The sequence below is a fragment of the Thermobia domestica genome, chromosome 1, assembly GCF_964235325.1.
Source record: "Thermobia domestica chromosome 1, izTheDome1.hap1.1, whole genome shotgun sequence".
In the NCBI taxonomy this organism is placed as follows: Eukaryota; Metazoa; Arthropoda; class Insecta; order Zygentoma; family Lepismatidae; genus Thermobia; species Thermobia domestica.
In genome coordinates this window covers 91,781,589-91,797,331 of record NC_137454.1, presented here as the reverse complement: position 1 = coordinate 91,797,331, position 15,743 = coordinate 91,781,589, and the positions used below count along the sequence as shown (strand labels likewise).

The 15,743-nt window shown below is 34.4% G+C and overlaps 2 protein-coding genes across 2 annotated transcripts in view; one reads left to right on the top strand and one right to left on the bottom strand.

Annotated features, from left to right (window-relative positions):
* Positions 1–15,743, bottom strand: part of LOC145666285 (WAP four-disulfide core domain protein 18-like) — a 151,446-nt gene that overhangs the window by 9,599 nt on the left and 126,104 nt on the right. The window lies entirely within an intron of this gene.
* LOC145689540 (glutamate receptor ionotropic, kainate 4-like) lies at positions 1,521–3,086 on the top strand. Its single transcript, XM_081763738.1, has one exon. The coding sequence runs from the start codon at positions 1,521–1,523 to the stop codon at positions 3,084–3,086; it is 1,566 nt and encodes a 521-aa protein (XP_081619864.1).

The following is a 15,743-nucleotide window of genomic DNA, read 5'->3' as shown; positions in this document are numbered from 1 at the left end:
GTAGAGCCTATTTTCCATTTCCTTTCACATTCTGATTTCACGAACTCTCTTACGTTTATTCATTTTCATATTGTGTATTCTAAAGACCATACCACTGAGACGTAATATTATTAAAAAATCAATATCATTCATGCCTACAGAACATATGTGTAGGGTTAAACTAAATATCTCATTTCATTATTCTATACTTACGTCGTATATTTACAATGATAATAAACCTATCCTATCTTTCGTTTCGTGAATGTGTTACCGAGTGGCATCTTTCTCAGTTAGGAAAGTGAAACATTTATGGTTAAATTTTAAAAATATTAAAATAAAATACCTATTTACTGAATTACTTGGGATTTTTATTTTTTCTATTCTTAAATGAAGTTCTTACTAAATAGAGGTTTCATGTTAAAGAAATGCACATAATAAAAAAAAACAACTTTCACTAATCATGTAGAAGTTAATATTTACAATATGTATAATATGAAAATTAATATTTAACGTATTATATGTGTTTGAAGCAGCAAATATTAAATATGAATGATACTAATCTTTTTCTTCTTCGCAAATATAAAATATACAAAATTCATAATTGAACAAAACAAAATGCTAACTTAATTATTTGTCACCGTAATCTTTTCGTGCCTAATTCTGTGTTTGCTGCGTAAAAGGTGCTAAGTCCAAAAATCATAAACCGTAGTCATTTGGCAAGAATTGCGATTGGAAATTTTTTGTTTGTATAAAGTCTTTTAAAAAGTTTATTAAGCTCTTTACTTACACTGCTGGCGAAGTGTTGAGTGTTTTAAATCTCTGCATAAATTGTTACCCACAAACTATTATAAAAAGGTTTTTAAGTTCAAACGTTTAGAACATTTTGGACTTGACACATTTTACACAGCAAACACAGAATTATTTGTCACCTTAATCTTTTAAATAGAAATTGAAGAAATATATAATTAGAATGTTCTATAGATACTGCGTGTTATATATTTTTCATCTTTTATAATACAATCTACGTATCCAAGTTTGTTGTAACGTGACAAACTTGGATACCCAAATTGTATTGTAGAAAATGAAAAACATATAAAACGCAGTATTTATTAGACATTCATTATGCGAAATCGATTATATAATTGGAATTGTTTTATGATTTGTAATGTATATGCATATACTCTGTATTGTAAGAAAATTATGTATTCTTATTATTTTATAGGTTAGTAATGTTTCAAGGTGAAATGCACATTTGTCTAGAAGTATTACTTACATCAACCTTCCATCTGAACCTGGTTTTCTGTAAACTGCAAGAGCGGAAAGAGGAATTATGGAAGTCTTCTGTGTTTGACATCATTACACCAATGAGCTGTGCGGAATTTCAAACTGACAAAAACATATACCTAGTTTCATCACATATGAAAAACGAAACATACGCGGTAAACTTATTAAAAGAGTTTGCAAGATGCAATCTACCACATATTATAATAAGCGAAGCGATAGAACATTCACTCAAAAATGATTCTACTCAAGCATTACTAATGGAGAGAAAGCCTTCATATGTTTTCGTAATAACAGATGAAGACGGTAGTGTTGATATTCTTCGTCATAATCTTAACATTCATCTTGTGAGGAGTTATGAAACTAAATTTATAGTGTTTATGCTAAATCATAGTGTTAATTACAATGATATTCTTTATGAGCTTGGCAAAGCAAGAATATTGAATTTCATTTTAATAACAACGCAATATGAGGGAAACCAGGTACCGGTAAAATCATATAATCCACTAACAGATAAAACAAGCGTCCAGTATATACCAGTGGAAGAAATATGGAAAGAAATTTCGAATGGTTCAAATTTGTTTCCTGATAAATTGAAGAACCTTCAGCGCTATCCTCTTGCAGTGTCTACTTATTTAGAGGCACCATATCTATATGAAAGAATAGATGGAGAACGTTTTGACGGAATGGACTGGCAGTTTCACAAGGCACTGTCGCAGTGGATGAACTATACCATGGATAACGTTATTCTACGCGATACTCCAGGAAAAGAGTTCCCTAATGGTACGTGGTCTGATATGATTGGTGATTTAGTTGAACGTCGAGCTGATCTGGCTCTTATGAGAGTCAGATATTCGCCTGCACGAGCACGTGCAGTTGATATCACAAATCCAGCAATAGTTTCAACAATGAACTTTGCAGTTATGGCTTCGAAGCGGAAGCCTCAGTGGATGGCTCTAGTCTCACCATTTGAGTATGTTGTATGGATTTTCGTTCCGCTTACATCACTTCTAACTATCACGTTCTTTTTTGTATATAACAAACTTTCCTTCCGATCAAACAAGCAGAAATGCACGACAGAGAATATATTATATGTTTATGCGATTACTTTAAACGTGGCAGTTCCTCATCAGCCAGTGACGGGAATATTACGAATTATATTTGGAATTTATGTATGGTTTGCCTTAATTATTAATTCGTTATATCAAGGATCTGTTATAAAATTCTTAACTGTTCCTTTGTATCATTCCGAGTTCGACACGTTAGAGCACGTAGCATATTCACATTTAGTGAAAGACTGTTATTACTCTCATTGTTCAATGATTGGGAACTCATCCAGTAATGTCTTAAAACGAATGAAACCCTTTTTAGTTCAAAGGAACTCCACACCCGAAACAATGGAGATTGTTGCCAAAAGCGGTACAAGAGCTGCTTTAGATCATTATTTAATTTTGTATTATTACACTTACTCTAAATATTTCACTAGTGAAGGCCGGTCGTTATTGCACATAGTTGAGGAACCTGTGCTCACTTATATAGGTGGATATGCTGTTCCCAAGGGTTCAATATTTCTTCATAAATTTAATGTGTTCACCTCTAGAATATTTGAAGCTGGATTTGATAAGAAATGGGTGGATGATTATGTGTTCAAGTCAAAGCTTAAGAACATGTTTAATGTAGTTAAATCTCAGCATATAACAGAAGTACTTTCTTTGCAACATGTGTCTCCAGTGTTTTATGTCTGGATGTTAGGATTGATCATAAGCTTACTTGGGTTTGTATTTGAACTTACAGTTTTGAAAATAATATTTCGCTATTACCAATAACGTTATTATAAGATATGTTGACTCAGCGGTACAGCGTTCAACCTCAGTGCAAAAAAGTCCCAGTTCTTTCCTAGGTTAAGGGAGCTTGTGATGAATAACGTTGTTTCCTTCGACTTTTGATCTCTTCTGTTTCCTCCCACACTCTCACTCTACTAGTTATTTCATAATCTTCACTTACATTAATGCTGTTGTTCCCATTAAAATTCGATCAATCAATCAATAAATAAATCAATCAATCAAGTTACATTAATTATTCCTTAGGCCAAATGTCATCTCATAACTTAGAATATTAAATACTGTGTTTCACTTAATTTTCTCTGTAAGATTATTTTCAGTGACGGAAAGTGTTATAAAACCCTTAGGTTGGACCTACGATATCGACTTTGTTATACTTTGATACTAGCAAACGCCCCCACGTGTAACTGTGGTCAATATTTTATATTCTTTCTGCTGAACCTTTCCTATATCATTCACATGAACACTCACAAAATTCGAAACTCTAGTATGAACATCTTATGGAAGCACCCATTGTCGTCGATCTCTGGTATGCCGAGGAGACCCGAGCCTCCCAAAGTTTTCTTGAGCATATCATAGTCTGGATATATTTGCTTGGATATTTAAAAATGAAAGACATACTTGAGTGCCCCCCAAAAAAGTTATACACAAATCGACCCCACTGGCATTACCTCCGTCTGTTTTCCTTCCATTCTAAATCAACCACTTAAAAAGGACGAAACCTACTTTTAATTATTTTAGATTAAAAGTCCGAATATCAAATTTCATATCTTAACTTTAACGATTTAAGACATCCCGAAATAGATAGTAATTGGAACTCCACTTCGCTTTCTTCTCTCATTGAATAAATATCAAACAAACACTGAAACCCATGTTCAGTTACACTCGTAAATTATATAAAATATCCTAATTCTTATTGGTTTTGTGGTACCGTAAACGAAAGCCGAAAATAAGGTCCAGTATATGTTTTACACCCGTGCCTTATAATAATGTTATAATGTTGAACACATCCCCCACGTCTGAGGGAAAATGTCACACTGATGTAACAAGACTGGAAGAGTTATAGCAGCTATCAGCTTATTTCTGTTCCTTATTTTAGTTGTGTTCTGCTAAGGTGTGAAACAACAATTGAACGACAACTGACAGCATTCTGTATGTGTGATTTTTGTGATGTGCTTCTCATGATTCAACAGACACATATGCCGGGATATTGTGTAAACTTTACAAACTACTTCTGCTATGTGTGTGGGGAAGTAGTTCTACCATGTTGAGTGACTATTGTTGGACTGTTGATAGGGATGGTGAAAATGTAACATTTTGAAATCAATCGAAGTTAAACCGATTAAAATAAACTCAAAAGGAATATATAATGTATATACAAAAGATTTCAACTTTTGCCTACACTGAAATGTAAGGGTAGTTACTGATCTGAACTTCTAATTTTGTTGTACATGCTGTTCCATAAAGAATGACCGCAATCTTTTATTGCTGTTTTGACTCAAAAACTTTCCAACTCCCGGTATCTTCGGAAAAAAGTAAACCAGGTTTGAACCTCCAAGCCAACCTTTGCAACCGGGAAAAATGTGCAGATGTGTTTTTCTTCTTTTAAAATAATAAAATTGTTACCAAGTGTAGAAAAAAAGCAACATTGATTAAAATACTTAATGATGCAATATTTCGAAACCTTGTATTAATGTCAGCACATGCTTGTTTGCCATTTAATTTTCCATGCGTAAAAGAACATTTAGATATATAAAGAAACGTATCCATATGTAAAAGAATGATGACAGTTAAGACACAGAACATAATTCTCGCCTGCGTAGAAAAATAAAACTTAAAGGAGAACAAAAGCAGTGTTTGCAATCGATATGAATGTCATTGTCTTGGAAGCCCGTTATACATTGCTACAAGCATTGTTACAAAGAGTGCTTATTTTAGCTCAATGGCAAGATTGTGAGTTCGATTCCCATCTGGTTCAATTCTTTTTTATAAATTCTATTTTCTGCAATGCGTGACAATTATATAAAATAATTACATAAAGATACTCAGTTATATAATAATTGCAAAATATAAGTAATTATTATATTTAAAATGTAACATGTGAGATAGGCAGAGAACATCCAAAATCAGATCGTGGTTCCAGACAAATGACTCAATGACACCGAAACGCACACAGGAAATTCCCGAACACCAAATGTCACGTGAAGAGACTGAAATTGTTGTTAAAAAGGAAAGCCTTAACATAGAATTACAGTTCAACACTCTGATATGCGTTTGTAACATGGAAGTCACAAACTCTTTCTCGCTATCTTTCATATATATATATAAATATATAATAAAGTGCATGTATGTGTGAGTGTGTGTGTTCCAACATAATTCCATTATGCCTAGAGCAAAATGATCGATATTAGTATCGGATACATAGTTTCGGTGTAACTTTAGAAAATAGTGTCACCTTCAATTCCGCTTAACCCCAATTAAGCTATCATTAGCACCCAAGATGGTTACATAGGGACATACATCGAAATCGACCGATATTAGTATCGAATCGTAATTTTTCAACGTCGGTATGTTAGTTCGTAGCAGTTGTAATGGCATTTAAGAACAAATACCCCAGCGGTGGCAGTACCCCCTTAGCCATTCTAGGAGATATGGGAGGGGCTGACATCAAAATGGTAACAAAATTGATATGAATGTCGAATCCATAATTTTGCGGCTTAGATAAAAAGAGACACTCTTGATGCAATGTAACTTAAGCTCCCATTAGTACTCTGATGGAGTGTGTAAAATTGTGAAACGCAAAAGTAATTGAAAATGACCAATGTTAGTGTCGAATCCATACATTTCTCGTCCCCACGTTAATTGGAAGCAGTTCTGATGACTTTTAAGTTTAACTTTCAGTAGGGGTCAGGTCTCCTACCACATCTACTAAGGTGAGTGGGAGTAACATATACAATGATTCAAAACGACTGACATTAGTGTATAGTCCATACTTTCGGGACCACCGAGATAAATAGCAACACTTCTGGTGCCATATTTGTTCAAATTCAACCCATTAGTCCTCCTATGTTAGTTGGAGTAATGACATGAAAAAAAAATCAAAACCGACTGACAGTATCAAATTCATTGTTTTCGGAGTACCTAATTTGACTGTCTACACTCCCAATACCAATTAAGTCTGTGCGTTTATCTCCCATTAGTACCCAAGTGTTTATGGGAAGGGTTTGACATGTAAAATGAATCAAAAACTATGTTATTAGTGTTGAGTGAAAGGGGATGAAAAATAAAATGTCTCAAATGACTGAGATTAGTGTGGAATTTATAATTTGGGTTCGTCAACCTATTAGATTACAATCTCAAAAACATTTAATATCACATTTAGGCATCAACGAGCATGCCAGAATGACTTTGAATTTTCACGGCAGCATCGAAGACGTTGCTGGCATATCTTTAAATATTTTAATCTATGTGTATAAATGTATATTCCAACGTAACTCCGGAATGTATCTAGTAACTTCTATCAAATGTGGAGAACATATTACTTTCAAACTCAGAAAAAACATATTGTGGTTGTTAGATATCCCAAGGGACAGAAGTTGGGAGGGGTGACATGTAAAAATACTATGAAATGACTACCGCAGTGTGTTATTCATTGTTTTCTGGGTACTTGAGACGAATAGTGATACTCTAAATTACATGTACGTCCAAATTCATCCCCATATTTAGAGGATGAGAGGTTGAGAGATCTGAAAAATAAAATATAAAAAATTACGGAAATATTTATCGAATTCATAGCTTTCGTAATCGGGAAAGCGTTTCTAATAACTTTTGAAAGTAGTTTGTACCCACTTCAAGATGGGCTTTGTAATCGTATCAATTTCTCACCGTAACAAGAAATGATCAACTCAACTAGTATATGTATCAAACCAGCATTCGTGTCGGTGATTTTGCTCAAATTTTGCGCATAGATAGTACCCCACCAGAAAGCAATAAATCTGAAACGTTTCACGGCACCACTTCATAGAACTCAAGGTAGAAGAATTTGTCTGAGTGACTAAACTAAGACCTCAATAATTTATCCCTCTACAAGGGAGATTTTCTTCATCGTTTCCGTGGCGAAGTACGCGGCTAGTAAATATAAGGTTGAAGGATGCCCAATTCGGGTTACTTGCTCTTTTTTAATGTTTTGTAAACGAATGATGCATATAGGCGATTTAACAAACTTTGAGGGAGTAATTTTGTAGTTCGTTGGTGTTTCGTCGTGTGTCTGCCACTGATGGTAAAATTTTCAAAAAGAAAGTAGGGTCACCGTAGATCGTCGCTACGAGGCCACCAATTTTTGTAGAGAGGTCAACAGTTGAACATCCGACGCTTACCGCTTGGGATAGTGAACGATGTCTTTGCCTTCTAGACTTCATGACTACCGAGGTTGGCAATCAACTTGCTTTTAGTATTCTGATACAAACCGTTTGTCTTTTATTTTTACACATGGTGTTATAATAATAATAATAATAATAATAATAATAATAATAATAATAACAATAATAATAATAATAATAATAAAGTAAATTGTAGTAGTAATAGTGTCATTGATGATAGAATAATTATATTGTCTATGTGGGGTATTTGAAACTACCCACAGGATTTGGCTCGTTTTGGTTCGATTCGACCCAAATCCAAGTTGAGTTGGAGGATTTTTTTACGCCGAGTTCTAGAATACACCTCAAGGATGTCTGTCGAGTTTCAAAGAAGTCGTTCATGCTCATCCTACTAACGGGAGTTTAATCAGAGTGAAGTGAAATTGAAAGTGAGACTATTTCCCTAAGCGACCCCGAAAACAATGGATTCAACTCATATACCAATCATTTTTTAGCAATCTTTTATATGTATCCCCTTCTCATTTACTATAGCTAACCCGACAATACTTTTTTTCAGTCTGTAAGAAATATGGTTGAAATTACTCTAGACGTACATGGTTATGTTGTAATATATACACACACATATATATACATGAATTCATATATATATATATATATATATATATATAAGAGATTGAGAAAGACACACACAGAGAGAGAAAGAGATTAATTCATTCCATATACAAAAGCACATCAATGTATTGTATGGAACCCTATGTAAAAAAGTTCCGTTTGTGGCTTGCTCTCAATCTCTTCACGTGATCTTTGCGTTCATAAATTTCTTACTTGACAGTTAGAGACTAGCTAGCTTTTCTTGTCTTGAACTACGATCCGATTTTGGATATGCTCTACGTCTCTGAACACATTTCATGAACGTAAATCACATGCTGTAATGCGAATATTGAGAAATAACCTTCGTTTTAAAAAAGCTGCAAATAAATACACTACATAACTTATTTTTTGTTATTATGCGATTTTCTTAATTTGTATTTAATATTCACACATAACATACATACGTTATGTCAATATCTCAAATATATTTTAAACGTAATAATGACTTATGTGCTGGAATGATTTTAATATAGTTTACATAATTTTCATGCATTAAGGAAAATAAAATTATGTAAAAAATGTGACCCAAACGGGTATCGAACTCACGACCTCATTATTTGAACGCCCGGGGTTTACCACTGAGCTAACATGACCACTCTTGAGAAACTGCTTCTAATGAAATATAACGTGAGTTGATACGTAAATGTTATTTTCCTTATATAAATCGCAATGTCGAAAGGAGAGTGTGAATACATAGTTTCGAAATATTGTATCATTAAATATTTCAATCAAAGTTACTTATTTCTATACTTAATACCATTTCAACAAGTCTTATTATATTTAACATAAGAGAAAACATATCTGTACATTTTCTCCCGACTGCTAAGGTTGGCTTGGAGGTCTGAACCAGCAGCTTTAGTTTACTGTTTTCCGAAGATACCCGAAGCTAGACTTGGTAAGTGTTAGCATCAAAACAGCCATCATCATATTGCTCAATCTGTTTGGAATATGGTATACATTTTCATACGTGTAAAGTCAGTATAAAAATTCATTCCTTAAACAGTTTTTCGCATGTAATAACGTTTATTTATGTAAATTGTTTTTAATATTATTATTATATTTCTCGCATCATTTTAAGATTTCTTTCGCTTGTCGTTGACCAACTTGTTCCCCACGCGTGTCGTATAAGTAACCAATCACATGTCAGTTACTAGCTTTTACCTATTGCTTCCTTCCCACAGCTCAGAGCATTGGTTATTATAGATAGACGTACAGCAGTAATTACTTTACGGAAATTAGAAGGCTATTCTGCAACTGCAGTTAGCAGGCGAGTAGGTATCCCGGCCTCTAAGGAAGGCGATGGGTTCGGCAATATGGTGCTACAGGTCAGACTGAAAATTTACGATCTCCTGGTCGTCCTTGTATGTCTACCGAGGCGGAAGATGCGATTTAGTGAGCAAAGCCCGTTTATATCCACTACGGACGTCTAGACAGCTAAGAGAAGCTTCTCGCTTTCCTGGTAGTAAACAGACAGCTGTGGGAAGGCTTCGTCATGCTGGTTACGTGGATGTGTTGCTGCTGTAAATTAAAAACTCTTAGACGAAAACAAAATTTATCGTCTTAAGTTTGCACATGCGAATGTGGGTCGCAACTGGAAAAATGTAGTTTTCCCAGATGAATCCATATTCACAACATCGAATGAGGGACGCCGTTTTGTGTGTCGTCTGAGGGGCAGCCGATATACCCTGGATATGTGGCTGTTGGCAATCGCAGAGTTCATCTATCTATGTCATGTTATGGTTGGATTTCCAGTCGCGGAGCAGGACTGTTTCACACAATTCAAGGACATCCGGACAGTTCTCGGTACTTAGACATTATGACGTCATCCGTACTTCAGCCTGATGGTGTAATTCAGTTCCAAAAAAAGCAGTCGCCAATACATACTTCCCGTGTGGTCCACCAATGGTCCACAGGCATCCTGAGATTGATTTAATTGACTGGCAGCTTCGTTGTGCAGACATCAATGCTTCGGAAAATATGTGGCCAGAGGTGAAGTGTACTCTTAGGGACAGTTGGCCTGAGACAGATCCACCAAGAACTCGGGATAACTTGTGAGACCTAGTTTCGGAGACATGGCTGGAGGTAGATGAAGGAAATAGATCTATCACCCATTTAATAGATTCCATGCCCAGAAGAGTGGAGCGTGTAATAAATTCAGAAGGGTCTTGGACACAATAGTAATGTCCGCACCTTAACTCCCGAAAGCAGCCCTTTTCAGAACTACCTAAACGTTTCTGAAAATATTTCTAGGAGCAAACCACTACTTGTATCCGATTTTTGTGCAATTCTGCAGGCTTTGAACTCAAGACCTCATGACTGGTAATCCCGTATTCTACAAATGAGTTAACATGTACACACAAAACCAATGTTAAGAAACAGGACTATGAATTTCCGGTGTTAGATGACAAAGATCCACATATACTTTCCTATTGTTGCATTACACTTGGGATATTCCGCAACGTATTCACTCTCTCTCTCATACACACACAACGCGACAAAGAGAGGATGCATACACAAAAGCATATCAGAGTATTAAACAGAAACTCTATGTAAAGACTTTCCGTTCTAAAGACAATTTCAGTCCCTTCACGTCACCTTAGAAAGATCGTGAAAAGTTGTCTGGAACTACGATCCAACTTTGGATATTCTCTGTCTACACATTTTCTTTATCCCTAGGAATATGTTTCAAGAACTTATATTATATGCTTTAATGAGAATATTGAGAAGTAACCTCTATATAACAAATAGCAGCAATTAAATATAAGTCGTTGGTATATAACTTATTTATTGCTGTTTTACGATTTGCTTAATTTAACGTTCCCATATATAATACCGACGCACTGTCAACACGTATCTCAGTTCTTGCATTTTAAACATAATCTTTACTTATGTTCTGCAATGATTATATATTATATATATATCTACAATTGATGTATTTTAATAGTTTCGAAATATTATATACACAATAATTTTGTATAATTTTTCGTGCGTTGCGGAAACTAGAATTTCATAAAAGAAACTAACCCAGATGGGAATCGTACTCACGACCTTATGGTTTGAAATACAGTGACTTACCACTGAGCTAACACACTCTTAGCAACCTGCTTTTAGAGATGTATAACGGGCTTCCAAGACAATGACATTCATATCCACTGCAAACGCTGTTTTTATTCTACTTTATTTTACTACGCAGGCGATAATTATGTTCTATGTCTTACCTTTCAGCATTCTTTTACATATGAATAGGTTCCTTTACATATTTAAGTGTTCTTTAACGTATGAAAAGCTAAATGATAAACAAGCATGTGCTGGCCTTAATACAAGGTTTCGAAATATTCTATCATTAAGTATTTTAATCAATGTTGCTTTTTTCTACACTTGGTAACACGTCTTATTATATGTAAAAGAAGAAAAACACATCTGAACAATTTTTTACGATTGCAAAGATTGACTTGGAGGTTCGAAATGGTTTAAAGTTTTTTCCGAAGATACCTGAATTTAGACTTAGAAAGTTTTTTCAATCCTTTCCATATTATGCAGTTTGATGTACTTATCACTCCAGTGGTTCAGCGATCAGCCGCAATGCTGTTGGTCGCGTTAAGGACTATAATCCTTTCCTTTGAATTGCATATATTTGACTATTTTGTTAATTTTTAACACCTAATTTGTAGAATTGCATGGGATAAACTATTTACAAATATCTCAAAATGGAAAACAATATATTTGAATGTGAATATTTAATATTGTTAACAGATAGGTAAATTTCACATTCTTTAATGTTTGAAATAGAAACCGAGTTATTATACAATCACACATTTAATTTTTATGAACGCAATATTTCCTTTTTCTTTGTGTGTACCACGTTCAGTTACATACGCCATTCAATGTCAGCCTTCATTCGATCAAACAAGATGGTTTTCAAAAAGTCAATGCGATTCACCTTGTTGTATATTTAATTGTCTCTTTAAGTATATTATGTGTTGACTCCTTGGCATTGAGTATGTGCAGGAAATAAGCCAGTGACATCTGCGAAAATTTCTAGCCGTCCCATAGTGCGTGCATATTTTGTTCAGAATATCCACCTCCTGCTTTGTATTATTGAAAGTGGTGGTATTTCGTCATCATCTGTGTCAGGGTCTGTGGATGTGCTAATATATATCATTGATATACACATCACTGTCTTATTTTTATTTGGTACATTTCAGACAAGTTTATCAATGTTCTATCTGGTTACATACATGCTTATCCGTTATAATTCATTTCGAGTGTATCCAGTATTAAAATTTAATCACAATTAGAACATAAATGAAAAGAAACGTGAACTTGATTTGGGGTAAAACAGCAACGTAACTAGTTGCGTGGAGGACCATTGCCCTGTAACGTATGTCATTTGCAAAGCAATATTCATGAAAAAATAGTAACAGTTTGCTAGTGCTGCCGACGATATACTGATGGGTTCCAAAAGTAGCGGAGAGGGTAGATTTCTGGTTAAACTCACCAGTGAAGTCAAGTTCCGGTAGCAAAAGCAAATTACCTCCATACAACTACTGGAGCGATAAAGAAACAACTGCACAAGCAATTTTAAACTTATATGAATATTTAAAAATAGTTAGGAAATAGAATCAATTTTTGCAACGAACAAACTGCATAGGAATAGAACTTGCTAGAAAATTAATATTTATTTTACTGTACCTAGGGTGGCCAGAAGGAAATGATTGAAGGCAATGATTGACACATTGACTTAGAAAGTGGGAATTTATGAATTTGTAAACTTTCTCCCGACATATGACAATTCAATTCATTAATTGCATTTAGGCATCTTTGGCCGGTAAAGCTACATTTACAAATAGCTACATTTACATGTTAAAATTCCTACCACATTGATATTCATCTGCTCCTCGACCGGCTTTCAATAGACGCTTCATCTGCAAAATATATCACTGCAAATTTAAGGTCTGGAATTAATCTTGGAGATATTAAGACGATTGCGTTATATTGTCCAAGTAGCATTCATTAACGAAAAGACCAGTTCGCTGTAAGGATTATTACTTTGTATGGAAAAATATATGAACTGACTTTCTTCAAATTCTCAAAACCTTTTTCGCTTGGTGTATTCACACGTTAGAAAAGTTTTAAATACATTACTTCAACAGTTGTAGAGTTCTTGAACATATCTGAGGCTGCTACTTCTTGCAACACTTTGAATGCTTCGTAAAGTCCATCCATGCCAACGTACTGCCTGTATGGTAATGTAAATTTTACAGTGCTTGCTATATCATGCACAACTGTTCATCTATTCTGAAGGAAAGTTATCTAGATTCTGTACTCTTGAACCCTTTCTAAGGAACATTTCCATTTTTGTTAGTAATAACAAATAACTGATCTCTTTTAGAAAATTTCCCATAGTATAATTCACCAAGGAAAGTCACTAAACTTATGCATATTCCCAATAACCAAGGAATGAAAAGATGCTTTATGTGTTTAAGTGATATTGCAATTTCCGATTTCTTACTAGGTGCAGTTTCTTGATATATTTTCTCTAGCTTTGTTTCATATTTCATATCGTCATTCCATTTAATATCTAATCCAGCATGAAAAATTCTGGTCACAAGCGTATTAAATCTCGGAAGGTATGGGGAGTCTTTAGGTACTGCAAACCCTGCCAAGCTCGTTATTGCAGGTTCCTTCAAGACATGAACTAGTGATTTACTGTGTACGCTACTGAAACGTTTTTCAATTGAGTATTCTAATAACATATGATGGGAAAGATAGGCTGCTTTACCTAAATATACATTATCTAGTGACTTCCCCCCGTTATTGGAAATTTTCAAGCGAAGTGTCATTCGTTGTAAATATTTGCTTGAAGAATTTGCCAATATTGATGCATGTGAAATGTAACATTCTATTCCTAAATTAGAATTTGCTAGTTGTTCCAAAGTGTCAATTTGATTTAGACAAGGCGGATTTGTTAGCAACCCAACGATTTTTCCCTGGTACATAGAGTTTATTATTAAAGCAAAGGAAACGTAGGCAATAAACACTAATCTCAAACTAAGTGTCGTTGGTTGGTGAGGAACAGACATTTGAAAAAAGAGAGACAACACATATAAAATACTACTTAGAGAAATCCTTCTGTCCTTGAATGTAGATGAATGCAGACAAAACCAGAATATACCTACGACTGTTGTAGTCAGAAGTAATGTTGTCAACCATACATTAACCTCGAAAGCTAAAATGAAGGCCATCCATTGTGGAACATGTTCACCTTTTGGTACTAAAAAGTTCATAGTCGACACAAATGGTGGGTTAATGAACTCTGCAATACTCATTCTATCTAAAGACATTCTTGTCCTCACAGTAGAAATATCTATTTTATGGTGAAGTATATCTCCCATCATGTCAGTCCAATTTCCATTTTTCAGTTTTCTTCCATTAATTTTATGGATGGCTTTTATGTTTATCGTATAGTTCATGTGATGCGACAAAGTTTTATGAAACTCCCAATCAACTCCTCGAAATATTTTCGTTTTTGATACACTAAAATATGGTAGTACTTGAGGCCCTGAAATTGCTATAGAATACTTTGATAATTTAGTCAATTTGTCTGGGAATAAGTAAGTGTGATTTAACATGTCATTGCTTAGGTCTTCGTTAGGGAATAATATTTTGAAGTATGTCTCATTCCTAAAAGGGTTGTAAGAGGTTATTTGGATAACTGATTTGTAATTATATCTCGTGGTGGTAACTACAACGACATCCAATATATAGTAATTCCAAAACGTGTGAAGCAAGTTATTGATCTGCTTATTACTGTTGTTACCTTCAAGAAATACAATAAACTTTGCTCTCGTATTCCATAAATTATTAGTTTGTGCTGCGAGGTTAAAAATTTTGTCACAACCGTCTTCAGTTTGCAGAATAATAAGAAACTGTGATGGTTTTTCCCTGAGTCTTGTTTCATGAAGGAATTCTTTTGTTGACAGGAACTTTAACGGTTCTAGGATAATAATCTGTTTATAGCATTCTGACTGAATGGTATTTGTAACTGAAGTTACTTGGGTACAGTTTAGGTGACACATAATTACTACATATTTTGACTCTGGTGACATCATTGGACAAACGAACGAAGATAACAGGTCCATGATGCTTGTACTCGTACCATCCGAATAAGTTTTTTGGAAAATTCCAGTTAAGCACGTTCCGTACATATTGTATGTTTTCAATAAAACGAGCGGTATTAGGATTATTTGCATCATTGTATTGAAGGTTTATGTAACCTGAAATAATAGAATAATCGTAGTTAGAATTTAACGTGAAAACTAAAAATAAACAAATATAGAATGTAGGGATCAACTAAGAACCTATTATCACTTGTCTACCAAATTGTCTTTTCAATTCTGATATAAAATTAAAGACGGAAACCGAACGTTTTTACTAAAAGTATACTTAATACTATATTTGACACAAAAATACAGTGGAAAAAGAAGTAACACCATGAGGTCTCAGGATTATGAAAAAAGGAGTGGACCACACATCAGTGAGGTTTAATAAACTACTAAAAAAGGCCAAAAAAACCAGTGTAGAGTGCAATTAGAAGAAAGAAAGAAGAGGA

Bases quoted from the DNA above. Each gene is read 5' to 3' on its own strand.
- LOC145689540 (XM_081763738.1), top strand. From the start codon at position 1,521: ATGGAGAGAAAGCCTTCATATGTTTTCGTAATAACAGATGAAGACGGT.